Source organism: Chiloscyllium plagiosum, unplaced genomic scaffold, assembly GCF_037043375.1.
Source record: "Chiloscyllium plagiosum isolate Xiang-an unplaced genomic scaffold, Cpla_swu_hap1 HiC_scaffold_47, whole genome shotgun sequence".
Classification (NCBI taxonomy): domain Eukaryota; kingdom Metazoa; phylum Chordata; class Chondrichthyes; order Orectolobiformes; family Hemiscylliidae; genus Chiloscyllium; species Chiloscyllium plagiosum.
In genome coordinates, this window is record NW_028270185.1 from 3,474,193 (window position 1) to 3,490,372 (window position 16,180).

General features: G+C 50.1%; 1 protein-coding gene across 1 annotated transcript in view; it reads left to right on the forward strand.

Moving 5' to 3' along the window:
• Positions 1–16,180, forward strand: part of LOC122547537 (uncharacterized) — a 181,171-nt gene that overhangs the window by 70,032 nt on the left and 94,959 nt on the right. Inside the window, exons 3-4 of the mRNA XM_087983853.1 lie at positions 3,748–4,226; positions 13,923–14,023. Coding sequence (XP_087839979.1) covers positions 3,748–4,226; positions 13,923–14,023 — 580 coding nt within the window. The remainder of the gene's footprint in view (positions 1–3,747; positions 4,227–13,922; positions 14,024–16,180) is intronic.

Below are 16,180 nucleotides of genomic sequence, written 5' to 3' on the forward strand. Positions count from 1 at the left end.
GTCAGGAGGGGAGTTACTCGCTGCAGGATTCCCAGCCTCTGACCTGCTCTTGTAGCCGCTGTGTTTATGTGGTGAGTCCAGTTGAGTTTCTGGTCAATGGTAATTCCCAGGATGTTGGTAGTGGGGGACTCAGTGATGGTAACACCATTGAATGTCAAGGGGACGATCTATCAGCTCACTCCCTCGGTCTCTGTAGAGAAAGGAACCACAGCCTGCTCAGTTTTTCAGGAGAGACTGAATCTCCCAGCCTCAGTTACTCCTTCACCTTCAGCACTGGCTCATTGTGAACACTGACCAGGAGACAATCCTGATTGCAGCCCTCCCCGGGTTTCACATCCATCCGGCTGGACAGAACTGGAGATGACACTCCAGCCATGGAGACAATTCCCAGGTGGTGAGGGGGTTCGGACACACGAGTTGGGCTATTCTGCCCCATCAGTCTGCTCTGTCGTCCAACAAGACCTAATCCAATCGCGCTCTTAACTCCATTTTCCTCTCTGATCCCTCATGACCCCAGACCCACTCGGCAAACCTACCCCAGCCTCCAACCAATTCAGAAATTCCCCTCCGGGCAGGAGAATTCCAAATTCAAGGAATTCTTCCTCACCTCTGTCTTAAATGGGACACCCCTCATTTTGTGACTGTTGCCCCTCGATCTGGGATACGGTTTCTCAGCATCGACCCCTGTGAAGATGTCTGCACTCCCCCCACCCCGTTATACTGTGAGGAGGTCACCTTTGTGATTGCCCTGGGAGCCCCTCGATGTTAGTGATGGCCCGGTGATCGCTGATACTATCGGAGCGAGTTGTCTCACTCACTGAGGGGAATCACACCCGTATTGTCCCCGAATATCACGGCCTCGCTGCACGTTTCATGTCAGAGTGAGTCACGTTTCATTCCCAGCGGAACGTGAGGCCTTTCAGGGGGATGGGAGAGAGGAACGGGGGAGAGGGGAGAGGGATGGACTGACAGGAGGAGATGGGAGCCTGTGGTTTGGAGCCTGATTTGAGGTACACGCACAGCAGCGCTCAGATGGGCTGAATGCCCTGATTCTGAACTGGAAACCTAATGTGAGACATGTGTTTAACTCCCAATCAAAGAAAGTTTGGAGGCAAAACAAAATCCTTTTAAATCCTTGTGTCAGAATTGTCTGCCCACTTTTTAAAAATCTCATTGAAATGCTTAAAATAACAGAGACATCTGAAGCTGTTGCTACATCTGTCTCTAATTTTGACCCGAAAGCTCTTGCTCAGGCGAAGCGTTTCAGTGAAAAACTTCGAGACTGAGGTCAATGGATTCTTTTGGCCCTTTCATGGATATCCAGGAATTTATAACAAAGACGGATAAACACCAAATAACAACTGAAATTGCTGCAAAAGCTCCGCAGGTCTGGCAGCATCTGTGGAGAGAAAGCAGAGTTAACCTTTTGGGTCCGATGACCCTTCCTCAGGTAAATACAGGGCAGCTCAGCCTCATTGGAACTGCGCCATGGAGCAGGCTCAGGAACTGAGTGGTCTCTCCTCGATCCAAGGGACTTGATTTGGGATGGATCCCTTTATTATGAAGATGTTTTTCGGAATGCTAGATGTGACAGAGAGAGAGATTACAAACTGATACGGATTAACTCGATCGAAAAGGAGTCCGTGGATAATTTCTGGATAAAACAAGGAACTGTGGATTCTGGAGATGATTAGATTAGATTCCCTACAGTGTGGAAACATGCCCTTCGGCCCAACCAGTCCACACCGACCCTCCGAAGAGTAACCCACCCAGACCCATTTCCCTCTGACTAATGCACCTAACACTACGGGCAATTTAACATGGCCAATTCACCCTAACCTGCACATCTTTGGACTGTGGGAGGAAACAGGAGCACCCGGAGGAAACCCACGCGGACACGTGGAGAATGTGCAAACTCCACACAGACAGTCGCCCGAGGCTGCAATCAAACCTAGCACCTTGGCTCTGTGAGGCAGCAGTGCTAACCACTGAGCCACCGTGCCACCCCGTCAGAGGGAAATGGGTCTCAGTGGGTTACTCTTTGGAGGGTCAGTGTGGACTTGTTGGGCCGAAGGGCCTGTTTCCACACTGTAGATCTGAAACAAAACCTGGAATGACTGGAGAAACTCAGCACGTCGGGCAGCATGTGTGGAGGGAAACAGAGTTAACCTTTTCAGTCCAATGTCTTTTTACAATAATGAAATTTTCCAACTTAACTCAGCTGCTCTCCAGAATCAGTGCTGTGTGGAAGCAGGCCATTCAGCCTATCAAATCCCCCTAACCCTCCAAAGAGCATCTCACCCAGACCCTATAATGCTGCATTGCCCATGGCTAACCCACCTAGCCTGCACAGCCCTGGACACAATGGGACAATTTCCAATGGCCCATCCACCCCAACCTGCACATCTCTGGACCATGGGAGGGAACCACACAGACATGGGGAGGTCATGCAAGCTTCACACAGACAGTCGCCCGAGGATGGAATTGAACCCCAGGTCCCTGAGGCTGTGAGGCAGCAGTGCTAACCACTGAGCAACTGTGCGGTGCTGCCAGATGTGCTGAGTTACTGCAATATTCACTTGTTTTTACTTTAATCAAATTCTTCTTTAGGGTCATAGGGAATGTGTTGTAGGGAATGTGTGGGATTGACCAGGGAATGCAAATGTTGCCTTATAAACACCTTGTGTGAGTTTGTGAGTGTGAGTCTCTGTGTGAGTGTGTGTCTGTGTGTGTGTTTGAGTCTCTGTGTGAGTGTGTGTGTATGCGTATCCATCTGTGTGTGTGTGTGAGACAGTCTCTGAGTGAGTGTGTTTGAATGTGTGTGTGTCTGTGTGTGTCTCTGTATGACTGTGAGTCTCTATGTAAGTGTGTGAGTGTGTGTCTATGTACGTGAGTGTGAGTCTGCGTGTGTGTCTCCGTGAGTTTGAGTCTCTATGACTCTCTATGTGTGTCTCTGCATGAGTGTGTTTGTATTTGTGTCTATGTGTGAGTGTGAGTCTCTGTGTATGTGTGTCCCTGAGTGTGAATCTGAGAGTGCGTCTGTGTGTATCTCTGAGTGTGTGTTTGTCTCTGCGTGAGTAGTATTTGTATTTGTGTGTGTGTGAGTCTGCATGTATGAGTGTGAGTCCATGTGTGTGAGTGTGAGTCTGTGTGAGTGTGAGTCTGTGTGAGTGTGGGTCTCGGTGAGTGTGAGTCTGTGTGAGTGTGAGTCTGTGTGAGTGTGGGTCTCGGTGAGTGTGGGTCTCTGTGAGTGTGAGTCTCGGTGAGTGTGAGTCTGTGTGAGTGTGGGTCTCGGTGAGTGTGGGTCTCTGTGAGTGTGAGTCTCGGTAAATGTGAGTCTGTGTGAGTGTGGGTCTCGGTGAGTGTGGGTCTCTGTGAGTGTGAGTCTCGGTGAGTGTGAGTCTGTGTGAGTGTGGGTCTCGGTGAGTGTGGGTCTCTGTGAGTGTGAGTCTCGGTGAGTGTGAGTCTGTGTGAGTGTGGGTCTCGGTGAGTGTGGGTCTCTGTGAGTGTGAGTCTCGGTGAGTGTGAGTCTGTGTGAGTGTGGGTCTCGGTGAGTGTGAGTCTCGGTGAGTGTGGGTCTCGGTGAGTGTGGGTCTCGGTGAGTGTGAGTCTGTGTGAGTGTGAGTCTTGGTGAGTGTGAGTTATGAAGCATGGCTTTGTCTGAGGAAATCTGACTATCCGCAGCAATGGAATATCTCGTTCTCTGCATTTAGGTAGCTCCTAACTCTGCCCTCTTCCTTCTGGCAGGTGCCTCCAGACCGTGCTCGGTCTCGTCGCTGAGCCTGATGGCTGCTGTGGTGGATGGAGTATCTGCCGCGCCCATCTCAGGAAGCTGTAACTCGGTGAACACCGTTTGTTCGGATAGTGACCACCCGGTCAGTCTCAGCTCCTCCGCTTCCTCGGCATCGCTCCAGGATGGCCACAGCTCATTTGGCAGCAACGGGACCCTGGTACCCACCACCAGCGCCCTCAGTTACCCCCCTCCGCTCGGCTGTGACATCAGCTTGGACCTGACCCCGGTCAGCCATACCAAGGCTCCCTTGGGAGAGGGCAACACCAGGCGTGGGAATCTGACCATGGATGTTCCCCGTGGTGTCCCATGGTCCCCTCCTCCCATTCCCCAAACCAAGGAGCCCCTGGCAAAGCTCTCACACGTGGACAGGGTGATGAAGGAGATCATCGAAACCGAACGGGCGTTTGTTCGGGATTTGAAGAGCATTGTGGAGGTAAGGCAGGACCCTTTCTGAGACTGGGATCAGGATCAGGATCAGGATCAGGCGAGCTCTGTGATTCATGAACACACTCACACTCCTCCCACTATCCAGGGGATGTGCAGGTTCGGGTGAATTGGCCATCCGAAATCGCCCATGGCATCCAGGGATGTGCAGGTTAGGTGGGTCATCCATGGGAAATGTGAGATCATGGGAATGGGCTGGGGGGATTGGATCTGGATGGATACTCTATGGAGGATTGGTGGTGACTCAATGGGCCAAGTGGCCTCTTGCTGCATGATTGGAACTCTATTCCATGGTCCAATAGTCCCTCCAAAGTGGGGAACCTGCCCTTTCCAAACCCCTCCCTCTGACCAGGACTGAAGAGTCACAGGTCCAGATCTCTATACCCCCCACCCCTGGTGCCACATGGCTGTTGCTTAGTCTCTGGTAAAGTGGTGTGCCGTCCAATTATCAGGAAGGTCACTGCTGACCTCCCAGGATCACTGGGCAAAGGGTACAATAAACCCAACCATTGCCAGTGTCACCCACAGCATGGGCACAACATCAGGAAGCCTCAGGGAAGGGTTGTGTCATTGACTGGGGTCCTGAGTCCAATTCCGGGTCCCCGACGTTTGGAAGGATGCGGAGACCCTGGAGGGGGTTGCGGGGGGGGCGTTTACTCGCACGGTCCCAGGGATAAGGGAGTGTGGTCAATGCAGGGAGACCCTGCATTGTTCCCTTTACGCCAGAGAGAATGAGGGAGGGAGGGAGGTTTGAGTGAGTAAAGAGAGAGTGGCGGTAACCCAGTGAGCAGAGGGACGGTAACAGACTGAGGATGAGATGAGGATAAATATTTTTACCCCAGTGAGTTGTTGTGATCCGAGAGGGTGTTGGAAGGGAATGCGACGGGAATGTGGGGAAAGGAGCCGGGGAAGGTCCGGAAGAGGAATGATTAACAGGCCACAGAGAGACAGCGAGAGACTGGGAACTCATTGGAGAGCTCTTTCCAGGAGTTAGCAGAGTCCCAATGGGCCCAATGGCCAGATTGTGTGCTCCGAATGCTTCTCTGTGGAATGGGATTGCCAGAGATTTGGATTCGGAAGCCCCACCCACTCGGTCAATTTCAGAAATGGGACTGACAGAATGTGAAACAGAAAGGGCACCAAACGCACCTCACAGTCAGGGATTCCCCACTCAGTGTTATCGTCTGGGTAATGTGGACCAAGTTTACGAATGACACCAAAATTGGAGGTGTAGTGGACAGCGAAGAGGGTTACCTCAGATTACAACAGGATCTGGACCAGATGGGCCAATGGGCTGAGGAGTGGCAGATGGAGTTTAATTCAGATAAATGCGAGGTGCTGCCTTTTGGGAAAGCAAATCAGAGCAGGACTTATACACTTAATGGTAAGGTCCTAGGGAGTGTTGCTGAACAAAGAGACCTTGGAGTGCAGGTTCATAGCTCCTTGAAAGTGGAGTTGCAGGTAGATAGGATAGTGAAGAAGGCGTTTGGTATGCTTTCCTTTATTGGTCAGAGTATTGAGTACAGGAGTTGGGGGGTCATGTTGCGGCTGTACAGGACATTGGTTAGGCCACTGTTGGAATATTGCATGCAGTTCTGGTCTCCTTTCTATCGGAAAGATGTTGTGAAACTTGAAAGGGTTCAGAAAAGATTTACAAGGATGTTGCCAGGGTTGAAGGATCTGAGCTGTTTTCCCTGGAGCGCGGAGGCTGAGGGGTGACCTTATAGAGGTTTACAAAATTATGAGGGGCATGGATAGAATAAATAGGCAAAGCCTTTTTCCTGGGGTCGGGGAGTCTAGAACTAGAGGGCATAGGTTTAGGGTGAGAGGGGAAAGATATAAAAGAGACCTAAGGGGCAACGTTTTCACACAGAGGGTGGTACGTGTATGGAATGAGCTGCCAGAGGATGTGGTGGAGGCTGGTACAATTGCAACATTTAAGAGGCATTTGGATGGGTATATGAATAGGAAGGGTTTGGAGGGATATGGGCTGGGTGCTGGCAGGTGGGACTAGATTGGGTTGGGATTTCTGGTCGGCATGGACAGGTTGGACCGAAGGGTCTGTTTCCTTGCTGTACATCTCTATGACTCTATGACTCCCTGCTGTGAATCTATGTAGAAACATGGAAACATAGACACATGGAAGATAGAAGCAGGAGGAGGCCATTCGGCCCTTTGAACCTGCCCCGCCATTCATCACAGCCATGGCTGATCATTCAACTCAATAGCCTAACATTGCTTTCTCCCCATAACCTTTGACCCCATTCGCCCAGAGTGCTATATCTAACTGCCTCTTGAACACATTCAATGCTTTAGGATCAGCTCCTCCCTATGCTATTGAACCCCACAGGCTCCCCACTCTGTGGGTGTAGAGATGTCTCCCCATCTCCATCCTAAATGGTCCACCTTGAATCCTCAGACTGTGACCCCCTGGTTTTGGACACACCCACCATCGGGAACATCCTCCCTGCATCTACCCTGCCTCGTCCTGTTAGACTTTTGTAAGTCTCTATGAGATCCCCCCCCTCACTCATTTGCACAAAACCAATCCGAACCCCGCCAATCTCTCCTCCTACGTCAGTCCCACTATCCCTGGAATCAGCCTGGGAAACCTTCACTGAACTCTCTCAGGTGCAAGAGCATCCTTCCTCAGAAAAGGAGACCAGAAATCCACACAGTATTCTGCAGCGATAACCCGAGACGGAGCAGTGGAATTAATTGGAAGAATTTCTGACTCTGCAGATATGGAACTGTCCTCTCGATACTGTCTGCAGAGGCACTGCCCTGTGTTAATTATAACATTTGCAACAGTGAGTCCCTTTAATAAGGCTCTCTGATCTGGAGAGACTTCTTCAATTAGAAATATTTATGGTTTCCTTAGTAATAGGCATTTGAGCAAAGCACTTCCTCTGAGCGGCACTAATTAATTGCTGCTCTGCTGGTCACTGCAGAGATCGGCTGTTTGAGAAGGTCCCTGGGATAGTTTCTTACACCACTCTGATGGTTTCAGAGCGCAGTATCTGCAAAGAATCCACTGCTAGATCTGGGATCACAGATCCATTCAGGATGTCACTCTCAAGGGAACGGTGGGGAGGCCGTTTCGGATTGAGATGGGGAGAAATGTCTTCCCCCCCCCCCCCACAGAGAGCGGGGAGCCTGTGAAATTCTCGCAAGTGATGGAGGTGAAAATGTCAACTGTTTCCAAGAAGGAGATAGATATCATTCATAGACCCCCTCCCACACCTACAGTGTGGAAGAAGGCCATTCAGCCCACCAAGTCCACACTGGCCCTCTGGAGAGCATTCCACCCAGACCCAACCCCATCTCCTTAACCCACCACCTCCCTGGACACTATGGGTGTAATTTAGCATGGCCAATCCACCCTAACCCAGGCACATCTTTGGACTGGTGGAGCAAGCTGGAGCAAACCCACGCAGACATGGGGAGAATGTGCAAACTCCACACAGACAGTCGCCCAAGGCTGGAATCGAACCTGGGTCCCTGGTGCTGTGAGGCAGCAGTGCTAACCACTGAGCCACCCCTATGTCTGTCATCTCCCAGTCCAGGTATTGTGTTCCGTATTCCAAATATTTCTCCATGTCACATGGAGCGGGCCAAAACGACTGTGTTTAGGATATTCTGCAGAAACTAGAAATAGTTAAAGGTTTTCAGAATTCACAACTTGGATCTGAGCCAGTTGACTGGACAGCAGCCTTTCAAACATGTTTATACGGTTTTTATAACAATCATTTAATGACGGCTCTGACTCACATGTTGGCAGGAATTATTTCAACCGTTGCTTCATTAGTGTGGAACAGCCTGTGGCTTTCTGACCTGGAAGTGGTCTATTGATACAGAAGGGGTCTTTGTTTTAACACAACGTTTAACCTGGAGGTCTCTGTGGTATGGGAGGAGTCAGCGAGAGGCAGAACGCAGTCTGATTTCTGAATGTGGGAGAAAATCTTACATACGCAGACAGAGAGAAAAAAAATCCCAGCTTCTCATGGGAAAATCAACTTCCCAAGGAGCAATCGCTTTGTTGCGTAGTCGTTACAAAGTTGTACATTTGATAGAGAGTGGGCGAGAGAGAGAGAGAGAGAGACCAATGCTGACAATTCTCTTCAGTCTATGTTTTGAAGGTCACTAGCTCAGGCTCGTGAGTTTGCCATTCTACAGTTGTCTGCGTTGATTGGAGGAACTTTGTGTTACTGAAGGCCACCTTTTTGGAGTGAGGAATAACCAACTGCTTGAGAGAGGAGGAGGACATTTAGTACCATTGCTGCTTCTACACCCTCCACGAATATTATCACATCCATTAGTGTAGTGTCCAAATGGTCCGTTACAGAGTTTTTGTTTCACTCGAACTTTCTGTCACTCCTCCTCTCACTCTCCTTCCATTCCTTCCCACGTTATGGGGCAGCATGGTGGCTTGGTGGTTAGCACTGCTGTCTCCCAGCACCAGGGACCTGGGTTCGATCCCAGCCTTGGGTGACTGTCTGTGTGGAGTTTGCACGTTCTCCCCGTGTCTGTGTGGGTTTCCTCCCACAGTCCAAAGATTTTTGGGTCAGGTAGATTGGCCATGCTAAATTGCCCCATAGTGTTGGGTGCATTTGTCAGAGGGAAACAGGTCTGGGTGGGTTAGTCTCTGGAGGGTCTGGGTGGACTTGTTGGGCCAAATGGCCTGTTTCCACACCATAGGGAATCTAATCTAATCAAGAGAGGGAGTGTTAACTGGGAATGAACTATAAAGACTTGCTTGGGTCAGGGTTACTGAGTTTGTTAATTTGCAGTGAAAGGACCCAGAGAGTGTTTATCAATGCGGTCAGTCCAACAGGAGCATTTGATAGCGATAAGAATTTGCCTTTTTCTGCATCGAATGAACAACAGATGAAGCAGCTGGCTTACATTCCATTCAGTGTTTCATCTTGTGTACTAAAGCATGTGCGATATTTAATCTATTCAGAGCGCACTGCAGAGGGTTTGATTGTTATTGGTGCAACATTTTAGCTCTATGCTCCATCTCTCTCTCTCTCTCTATCTCTCTAACTGTCTCTGTCTCTCTCTCTCTATATATATCTCTAACTGTCTCTCTCTATCTATCTATCTATCTCTCTATCTGTCTCTCTCTATCTCTCTCTCTATCTCTCTGTCTCTCTCTCTCTCTATCTCTCTAACTGTCTCTCTCTCTATTTCTCTAACTGTCTCTCTGTCTCTTTCTCCCTCTATCTCTCTCTCTATCTCTCTGTCTCTCTCTATCTCTCTCTCTCTCTCTAGCTCTCTCTCTATCTCTCTCTCTCTCCCTATCTCTCTTTCTCTCTATCTCTCTCTCTCTTTGTATCCCAGACACAATCCCTGCCCAGACACACAGCCTCAAAGGTGTTTTGTTTCTGGTTGTGAACATTGGGCGGTGAATACTGAGGTTTTCTGACCAGAAGCTGATTTCTTCATCATCAGGACCCTCAGCGTCTATTCTGGGCAGAGAGTAACTAACGGTCACTTTGAGCTTAATGCTGCCTTTCTCTTTATCATTGATGGGATATGGGCATCGCTGGCTAGGTCAACATTTACTGCCCCTCTGGTGAAGAGTCAGCCACATCACTGTGGGTCTGGAGTCACATGTAGGCCCAGACTGGGTAAGGATGGCAGATTTCCTTCCCCCGTGACCCTGATTGGTTTTTCTAAAAATCTTAACAGTTATCTTTTTTCTTGAATTCAAATTTCACCAAATTGAACCCCAGAACATAACTCTAAGGTCCTGCTCATTGACATCAGTGCTTCCAATTATCCTGTTACTGTCTCTACCCATTTATCACAACCACGCCGGACTATAAGACTCAGGGGGAGTCTTATGACAATGGTTCAGAGCTTTACCAGCTTGAATTACCCCACTTTCACCTGTATCCCTGTGCGCCCCCATTCCGACCCAAAACACCACCCAACGCCCGTCTCGAATGTCTCAATTGTATCTGCCCCCACCACTCTCCCAGGCACCGTATCTCAGACCCGAACCACTCGCTGGGTGAAAAAGTATTGTCCTCCGATTACAGGATCTCTACAATGTGGAAGCTGGTCATTCAGTCCATCAAGTCCATACTAATCCTCCTAAGAGCATTCCACAGAAAGCCACCCCCACTGCCAATCCACCTATCCTGCACATCTTTGGACTGTGGGAGGAAACCCATGCAGGGAACGTGCAAAGTCCACCCAGACAACCACCCAAGGGTGGAATCGAACCCAGGTCCCGGAAGGCACCATTGTTTCTTCTGTCGACCAGTTCAATCTCTGCCATTTTGTGCTTGTTCCTGAGCTTGTCAGAGGAGATGTTAGACAAAAGCTGACCGTAACGCTTCCATTGAAACAAGACAAAGTTAATGATTTCACCACAAAATTAACCCGGCCATGTATCTGAAACAGACCAGCAGCAATAGGAATGGGAAGGAGGCCATTCGGCCCCTTGAGCCTGGACTGCCATCCAACAGGATCATGGCTGATCCAACATTTCTTGTAAACAAAAACAAAAATTGCGGGAAAAGCTCAACAGGTCTGGCAGCATCTGTGGAGAGAAATCAGAGATAACGTTTTAGGTCGAGTGACCTTTCCTCAGACATCAACATTCCTCACGTCCACTTTCCTGTATTTCCCTGTAACCCTCGATTCCCCGACTGATCAGGAATCTCTCCATTTCAGCCTTAAATATACACACGGGCTCTGCCCCCACAGCTCTCTGGGACAAGGAGTTCCAAAAACACTCAACCCTCTGAGAGAAGAAATCCCTCCCCATCTCAGTCTGAAGCTGGAGCCCCTTTACACTGAGACTGTGCCCTCTGGCCCGAGACCCTCCCATGAGGGGGACCACCCTCTCAGCATTGACCCTGTCAAGCCCCTTACAGAATCCAAGATGTGTCAATGGGATCACCTCTCATTCTTCTGGTCAGTGAGTAGAGTCCCTTTGCTCATAAGACAATCCCTCCATCCCAAGGATTATCCCAGTGAACCTTCCCTGGACTGCTTCCAATGAAATGATACTTCTCATTAAACAAGGAGAGCAAATTACATTACTGATTGTGGTGAATGGCATATCCAACTAATTGTTACATTTATCCAAAGAACAGTTATAGACTCATAGAGATGTACAGCATGGAAACAGACCCTTCAGTCCTTCCTGTCCATGCTGACCAGATATCCCAACCCAATCTAGTCCCACCTGCCAGCACCTGGCCCATATCGCTCCAAACCCTTCCTATTCATATACCCATCCAAATGCCTTTTAAATGTTGTAATTGTACCAGCCTCCACCACTTCCTCTGGCAGCTCATTCCATACACGTACCACCCTCTGTGTGAAAACAGTGCCCCTTAGGTCTCTTTTATATCTTTCCCCTCTCACCCTAAACCTATGCCCTCTGGTTCTGGACTCCCCAACCTCAGGGAAAATACTTTGTCTGTTTATCCTATCCATGCCCCTCATGATTTTATAAATCTCTCTAAGGTCACCCTTCAGCCTCCGACGCTCCAGGGAAAACAGCCCCAGCCTGTTCAGCCTCTTCCTGTAGCTCAAATCCTCCAACCCTGGCAAAATCCTTGTAAATCTTTTCTGAACCCTTTCAAGTTTCACAACATCTTTCCGATAGGAAGGAGACCAGAATTGCATGCAATATTCCAAAAGTGGCCTAACCCAATGTCCTGTACAGCCGCAACATGACCTCCCAACCCCTGTACTCAATACTCTGACCGATAAAGGAAAGCATACCAAACGCCTTCTTCACTATCCTATCTACCTGCGACTCCACTTTCAAGGAGCTATGAACCTGCACTCCAAGGTCTCTTTGTTCAGCAACACTCCCTCGGACCTTACCATTAAGGGTATAAGTCCTGCTAAGATTTGCTTTCCCAAAATGCAGCACCTCACATTTATCTGAATTAAACTCCATCTGCCACTTCTCAGCCCATTGGCCTATGTGGTCCAGATCCTGTTGTAATCTGAGGTAACCCTCTTCGCTGTCCACTACACCTCCAATTGTGGTGTCATCAGTAAACGTACTAACTGTACCTCCTAGCTGATTGTGTGTGGAGACTTCAGAGTGTTTCAGTGTGGTGGGGTATGGCTGGAACATCCTGGGGTCAGTGAGTTGAAGGTTTGGACATTGCCCCTCAGTGGGGCACAGATTCCAGTGTGAAATTCCCAGTGCGTTCCGAGGGTATGCTGTTCAGTCAGAGGTGCTGTCTCTCAGATGAAACTGAGGCCCTTTCTGCACTTCTGGTGCATGTAAGGATCCCATGGCCAGAATTTCATGGGTGGGGGGGTCACTGGGGAGAGCTCAACATGAATGAATAATTTGTTAGCCCTCCTACTGGAACGACTGGGGCGGCACGGTGGCTCAGTGGTTAGCACTGCTGCCTCACAGCACCAGGGTCCCAGGTTCAATTCCTGCCTCGGGTGACTGTCGGTGTGGAGTTTGCACACTCTCCCCGTGTCTGCGTGGGTTTCCTCTGGGTGCTCCGGTTTCCTCCCACAGTCCAAAGATGTGCAGGTTAGGTGAATTGGCCATGCTAAATTGCCCATAGTGTTAGGTGCATTAGTCAGAGGGGAATGGGTCTGGGTGGGTTAGTCTTTGGAGGGTCGGTGTGGACTTGTTGGGCCGAAGGGCCTGTTTCCACACTATAGGGAGCAGGGATTGCTGGAAAAGCTCAGCAGGTCCGGCAGCATCTGTGGAGAGAAATCAGAGTTAATGTTTCAGGTCCGATGACCCTTCCTCAGAACCGAAAGAATTCTGGTCACTCGACCAGAAATGTTGATTCTGATTTCTCTCCACAGCTGCTGCCAGACCTGCTGAGCTTTTCCAGTAATTCCTGGTTTTCTCTCTGATTTACAGCATCCGCTGTTCCTTCGGTGTTTAATGTAAGAACTGGTTCATTAGGTGGAGACTATGGTCTAGTGCTATTAGCGCTGGAATATTATGGGTGGCTCAGTGGTTTGCACTGCTGCCTCACAGCGCCAGGGACTCAAGTTCGATTCCAGCCTCGGGTGACTGACTGTGTGGAGTTTGCACATTCTCCCCGTGTCTGCGTGGGTTTCCTCCCACAGTCCAAATATGTGCAGGTTAGGGTGAATTGGCCATGGGAAATTGCTCCTAGTATTCACAGATGTATAGGTTAGGTGCATTAGTCAGGGGTAAATATAGAGGAAGGGAATGGGTCTGAGCGGGTTTCTCGTCGGAAGGTCGGTGTGGACTTGTTGGGCCGAAGGGCCTGTTTCCACACTGTAGGGATTCTATGATGTTAATCCAAAGAGCCAGGTAATATTCTAGGGGCCTGGGTTTGAAATCCCATCTGGGCAGATAGTGGAATGTGAATTCAATTAAAAAGAAAATCTGGGATTACAAGTCTAATGATGTATCTATTGCTGATTGTTGGAAAATCCCATCTATGTCCTTTAGGGAAGGAAACAGCTAATCTGACTGACATGTGACTCCAGGTGCATAGCAAAATGGTTTTCTCTTAACTGCCCCCTGGGCAATTAGGTATGGGGTAATAACTGCTGGGCCTAGTCAGTGACACCCTCATCCCGTGAATGAATGATATAAAAGCTAGCGCATTAATTCTGAATCACTGTGTTGTGTTGCTGTTTGCACACTTATTAGTATAACAGTAATGTCTTGGCTCACCCAGCAATGTTGCCCCTGTAGGATTATCTGGGCTGTATCATCGATTCGGAAGAGCTCCCTCTACAACCCGATGAAGTGAACACCTTATTCTGCAACATCGAAGACATCTACCAGTTTAACAGGTAAAGGGAAGGGCTACGGGGGTGAGGGAGGTGGGATGGGAACCATCGTGTGTCCGTGGTTAACAGCATCACGCTGCCACTTTAACCCGTCTCTGTCTCTGGGTCGGACCAAACCTCACACGCCCACCTAGGGTTAGTGCAGCCAGAGAAAAGCCAAATACTGTGGAAATCTCAAAGCAGAAAGTGTTGGGGAAACTCAACAGGTCTGTTGGCAGCTGTGGAGAGAGAGAGAGAGAGAGAGAGAGGCAGAGTGAACGCAGTCAGGGGTGATGCCTCTCCCGAATCCCATTTCCATTCTGAGTCCAAAGCATATCGGACTTGAAACATTAACTCTGTGTGTGTCTCTCTCTCTGTCTCTCTCTGTCTCTCACTGGGGTCACACATTCTAAGTATAAGGGCAATGCCATTCAGAACTGAGATGAGGAAGGATTTCTTCACTCAGAGAGTTGGGAACCTGTGGGATTCTCTCCCACAGGAAGTTGTTGGGGCCAGATCATTCGATAGATTCAAGAGGGAGCTGGACATGTGGCTAAAGGGAGGAGAGAAACGGGAGTGGGATTCTGAGATTGTGTGATCAGCCAGGGTCGTATTGAATGGTGGGGCAGGGCCGAAGGGCCGAATGGCCTACTCCTGCTCCTGTTTTCCATGTTTCTATGACTTTGACTCTCCATCTCTCTCTCTCCGTTTCTCTCTGTCTCTCCCCTCCAATCTCTCCGTTTCTCTCTGTCTCTCATTCTCTGTTCCTCCCTCTCCCTCCCTATCTCTCCCCCTCTCTCTCTGTCTACAGATGCTGCCAAACTCGCTGAATTTCTTATGCCTTGTGTTGGAATTAAATTTTTAGAATGTATCCTTTTGTGGGATGTGGGTGTCACTGGCTGGGCCCAGTATTTATTGCCTGTCCCTAGTTGCCCCCTTGTGAAGGTGGGGGTGAGCTGCCTTCTTGAACCGCTGCAGTCCATGTGCTGCAGGTTGACCCACAATGCCCTTAGGGAGGGAATTCCAGGATTCTGTCCCAGCGACACTGAAGGAACGGTGATATATTTCCAAGTCGGGATGGTGAGTGGTCCAACAGTGGGTATAGACTAGACGGGGCTGTAATAACCTGCTGGGCTGACTGTGGAGTGTGGCTCAGTGGGGAGTGAGAGAGAAAGTTGGGGTCCCACTCCAGAACATGCACTGCCTGGGACACAGCTCGAGGAAGGAAACTGCACAACCTGCAAAAACCGGTCTGGAGGGGCACCTGAAACTGACCTGGAGGGGCACCTGGAAACTGACCTGGAGGGGCACCTGGAAACTGACCTGGAGGGGCACCTGGAAACTGACCTGGACAGCCACCTGGAAACCTACCTGGAGGGGTGCCTGGAAACTGACCTGGAGGGGCACCTGGAAACTGACCTGGAGGGGCACCTGGAAACTGACCTGGAGGGGCACCTGGAAACTGACCTGGACAGCCACCTGGAAACCTACCTGGAGGGGTGCCTGGAAACTGACCTGGAGGGGCACCTGGAAACTGACCTGGAGGGGCACCTGGAAACTGACCTGGAGGGGCACCTGGAAACTGACCTGGAAGGCCACCTGGAAACCTACCTGGAGGGGCGCCTGGAAACTGACTTGGAGGGGCACCTGGAAACTGACCTGGAAGGCCACCTGGAAACCTACCTGGAGGGGTGCCTGGAAACTGACCTGGAAGGCCACCTGGAAACCTACCTGGAGGGGCACCTGAAAACCTACTTGGAGGGGCACCTGGAAACTGACCTGGAGGGGCACCTGAAACATACCTGGAGGGGCACCTGGAAACTGACCTGGAGGGGCACCTGAAACGTACCTGGAGGGGCACCTGGAAACTGACCTGGAGGGGCACCTGAAACGTACCTGGAGGGGTGCCTGGAAACGGACCTGGAGGGGCACCTGGAAACTGACCTGAAATACCAAAGCGGTTAAGGCTATGGGCCTAATCGGGAAAGAGGGCCTCATGTCGCACAGACTCAATGGGCCAAACAGCCTCCGCTATGCCGTACGGCTCCATAGAGAGACTTGAGTCCAGACCGAGGGAACGCCGTGGTGTCAAGGGCGCTGTGTCCTGGCTGAGAGCTAGGCAGTGTTAGTTTATCCCATGGACAATATCACGGAGACTTCACTGGTGCATTGCTGACTGTG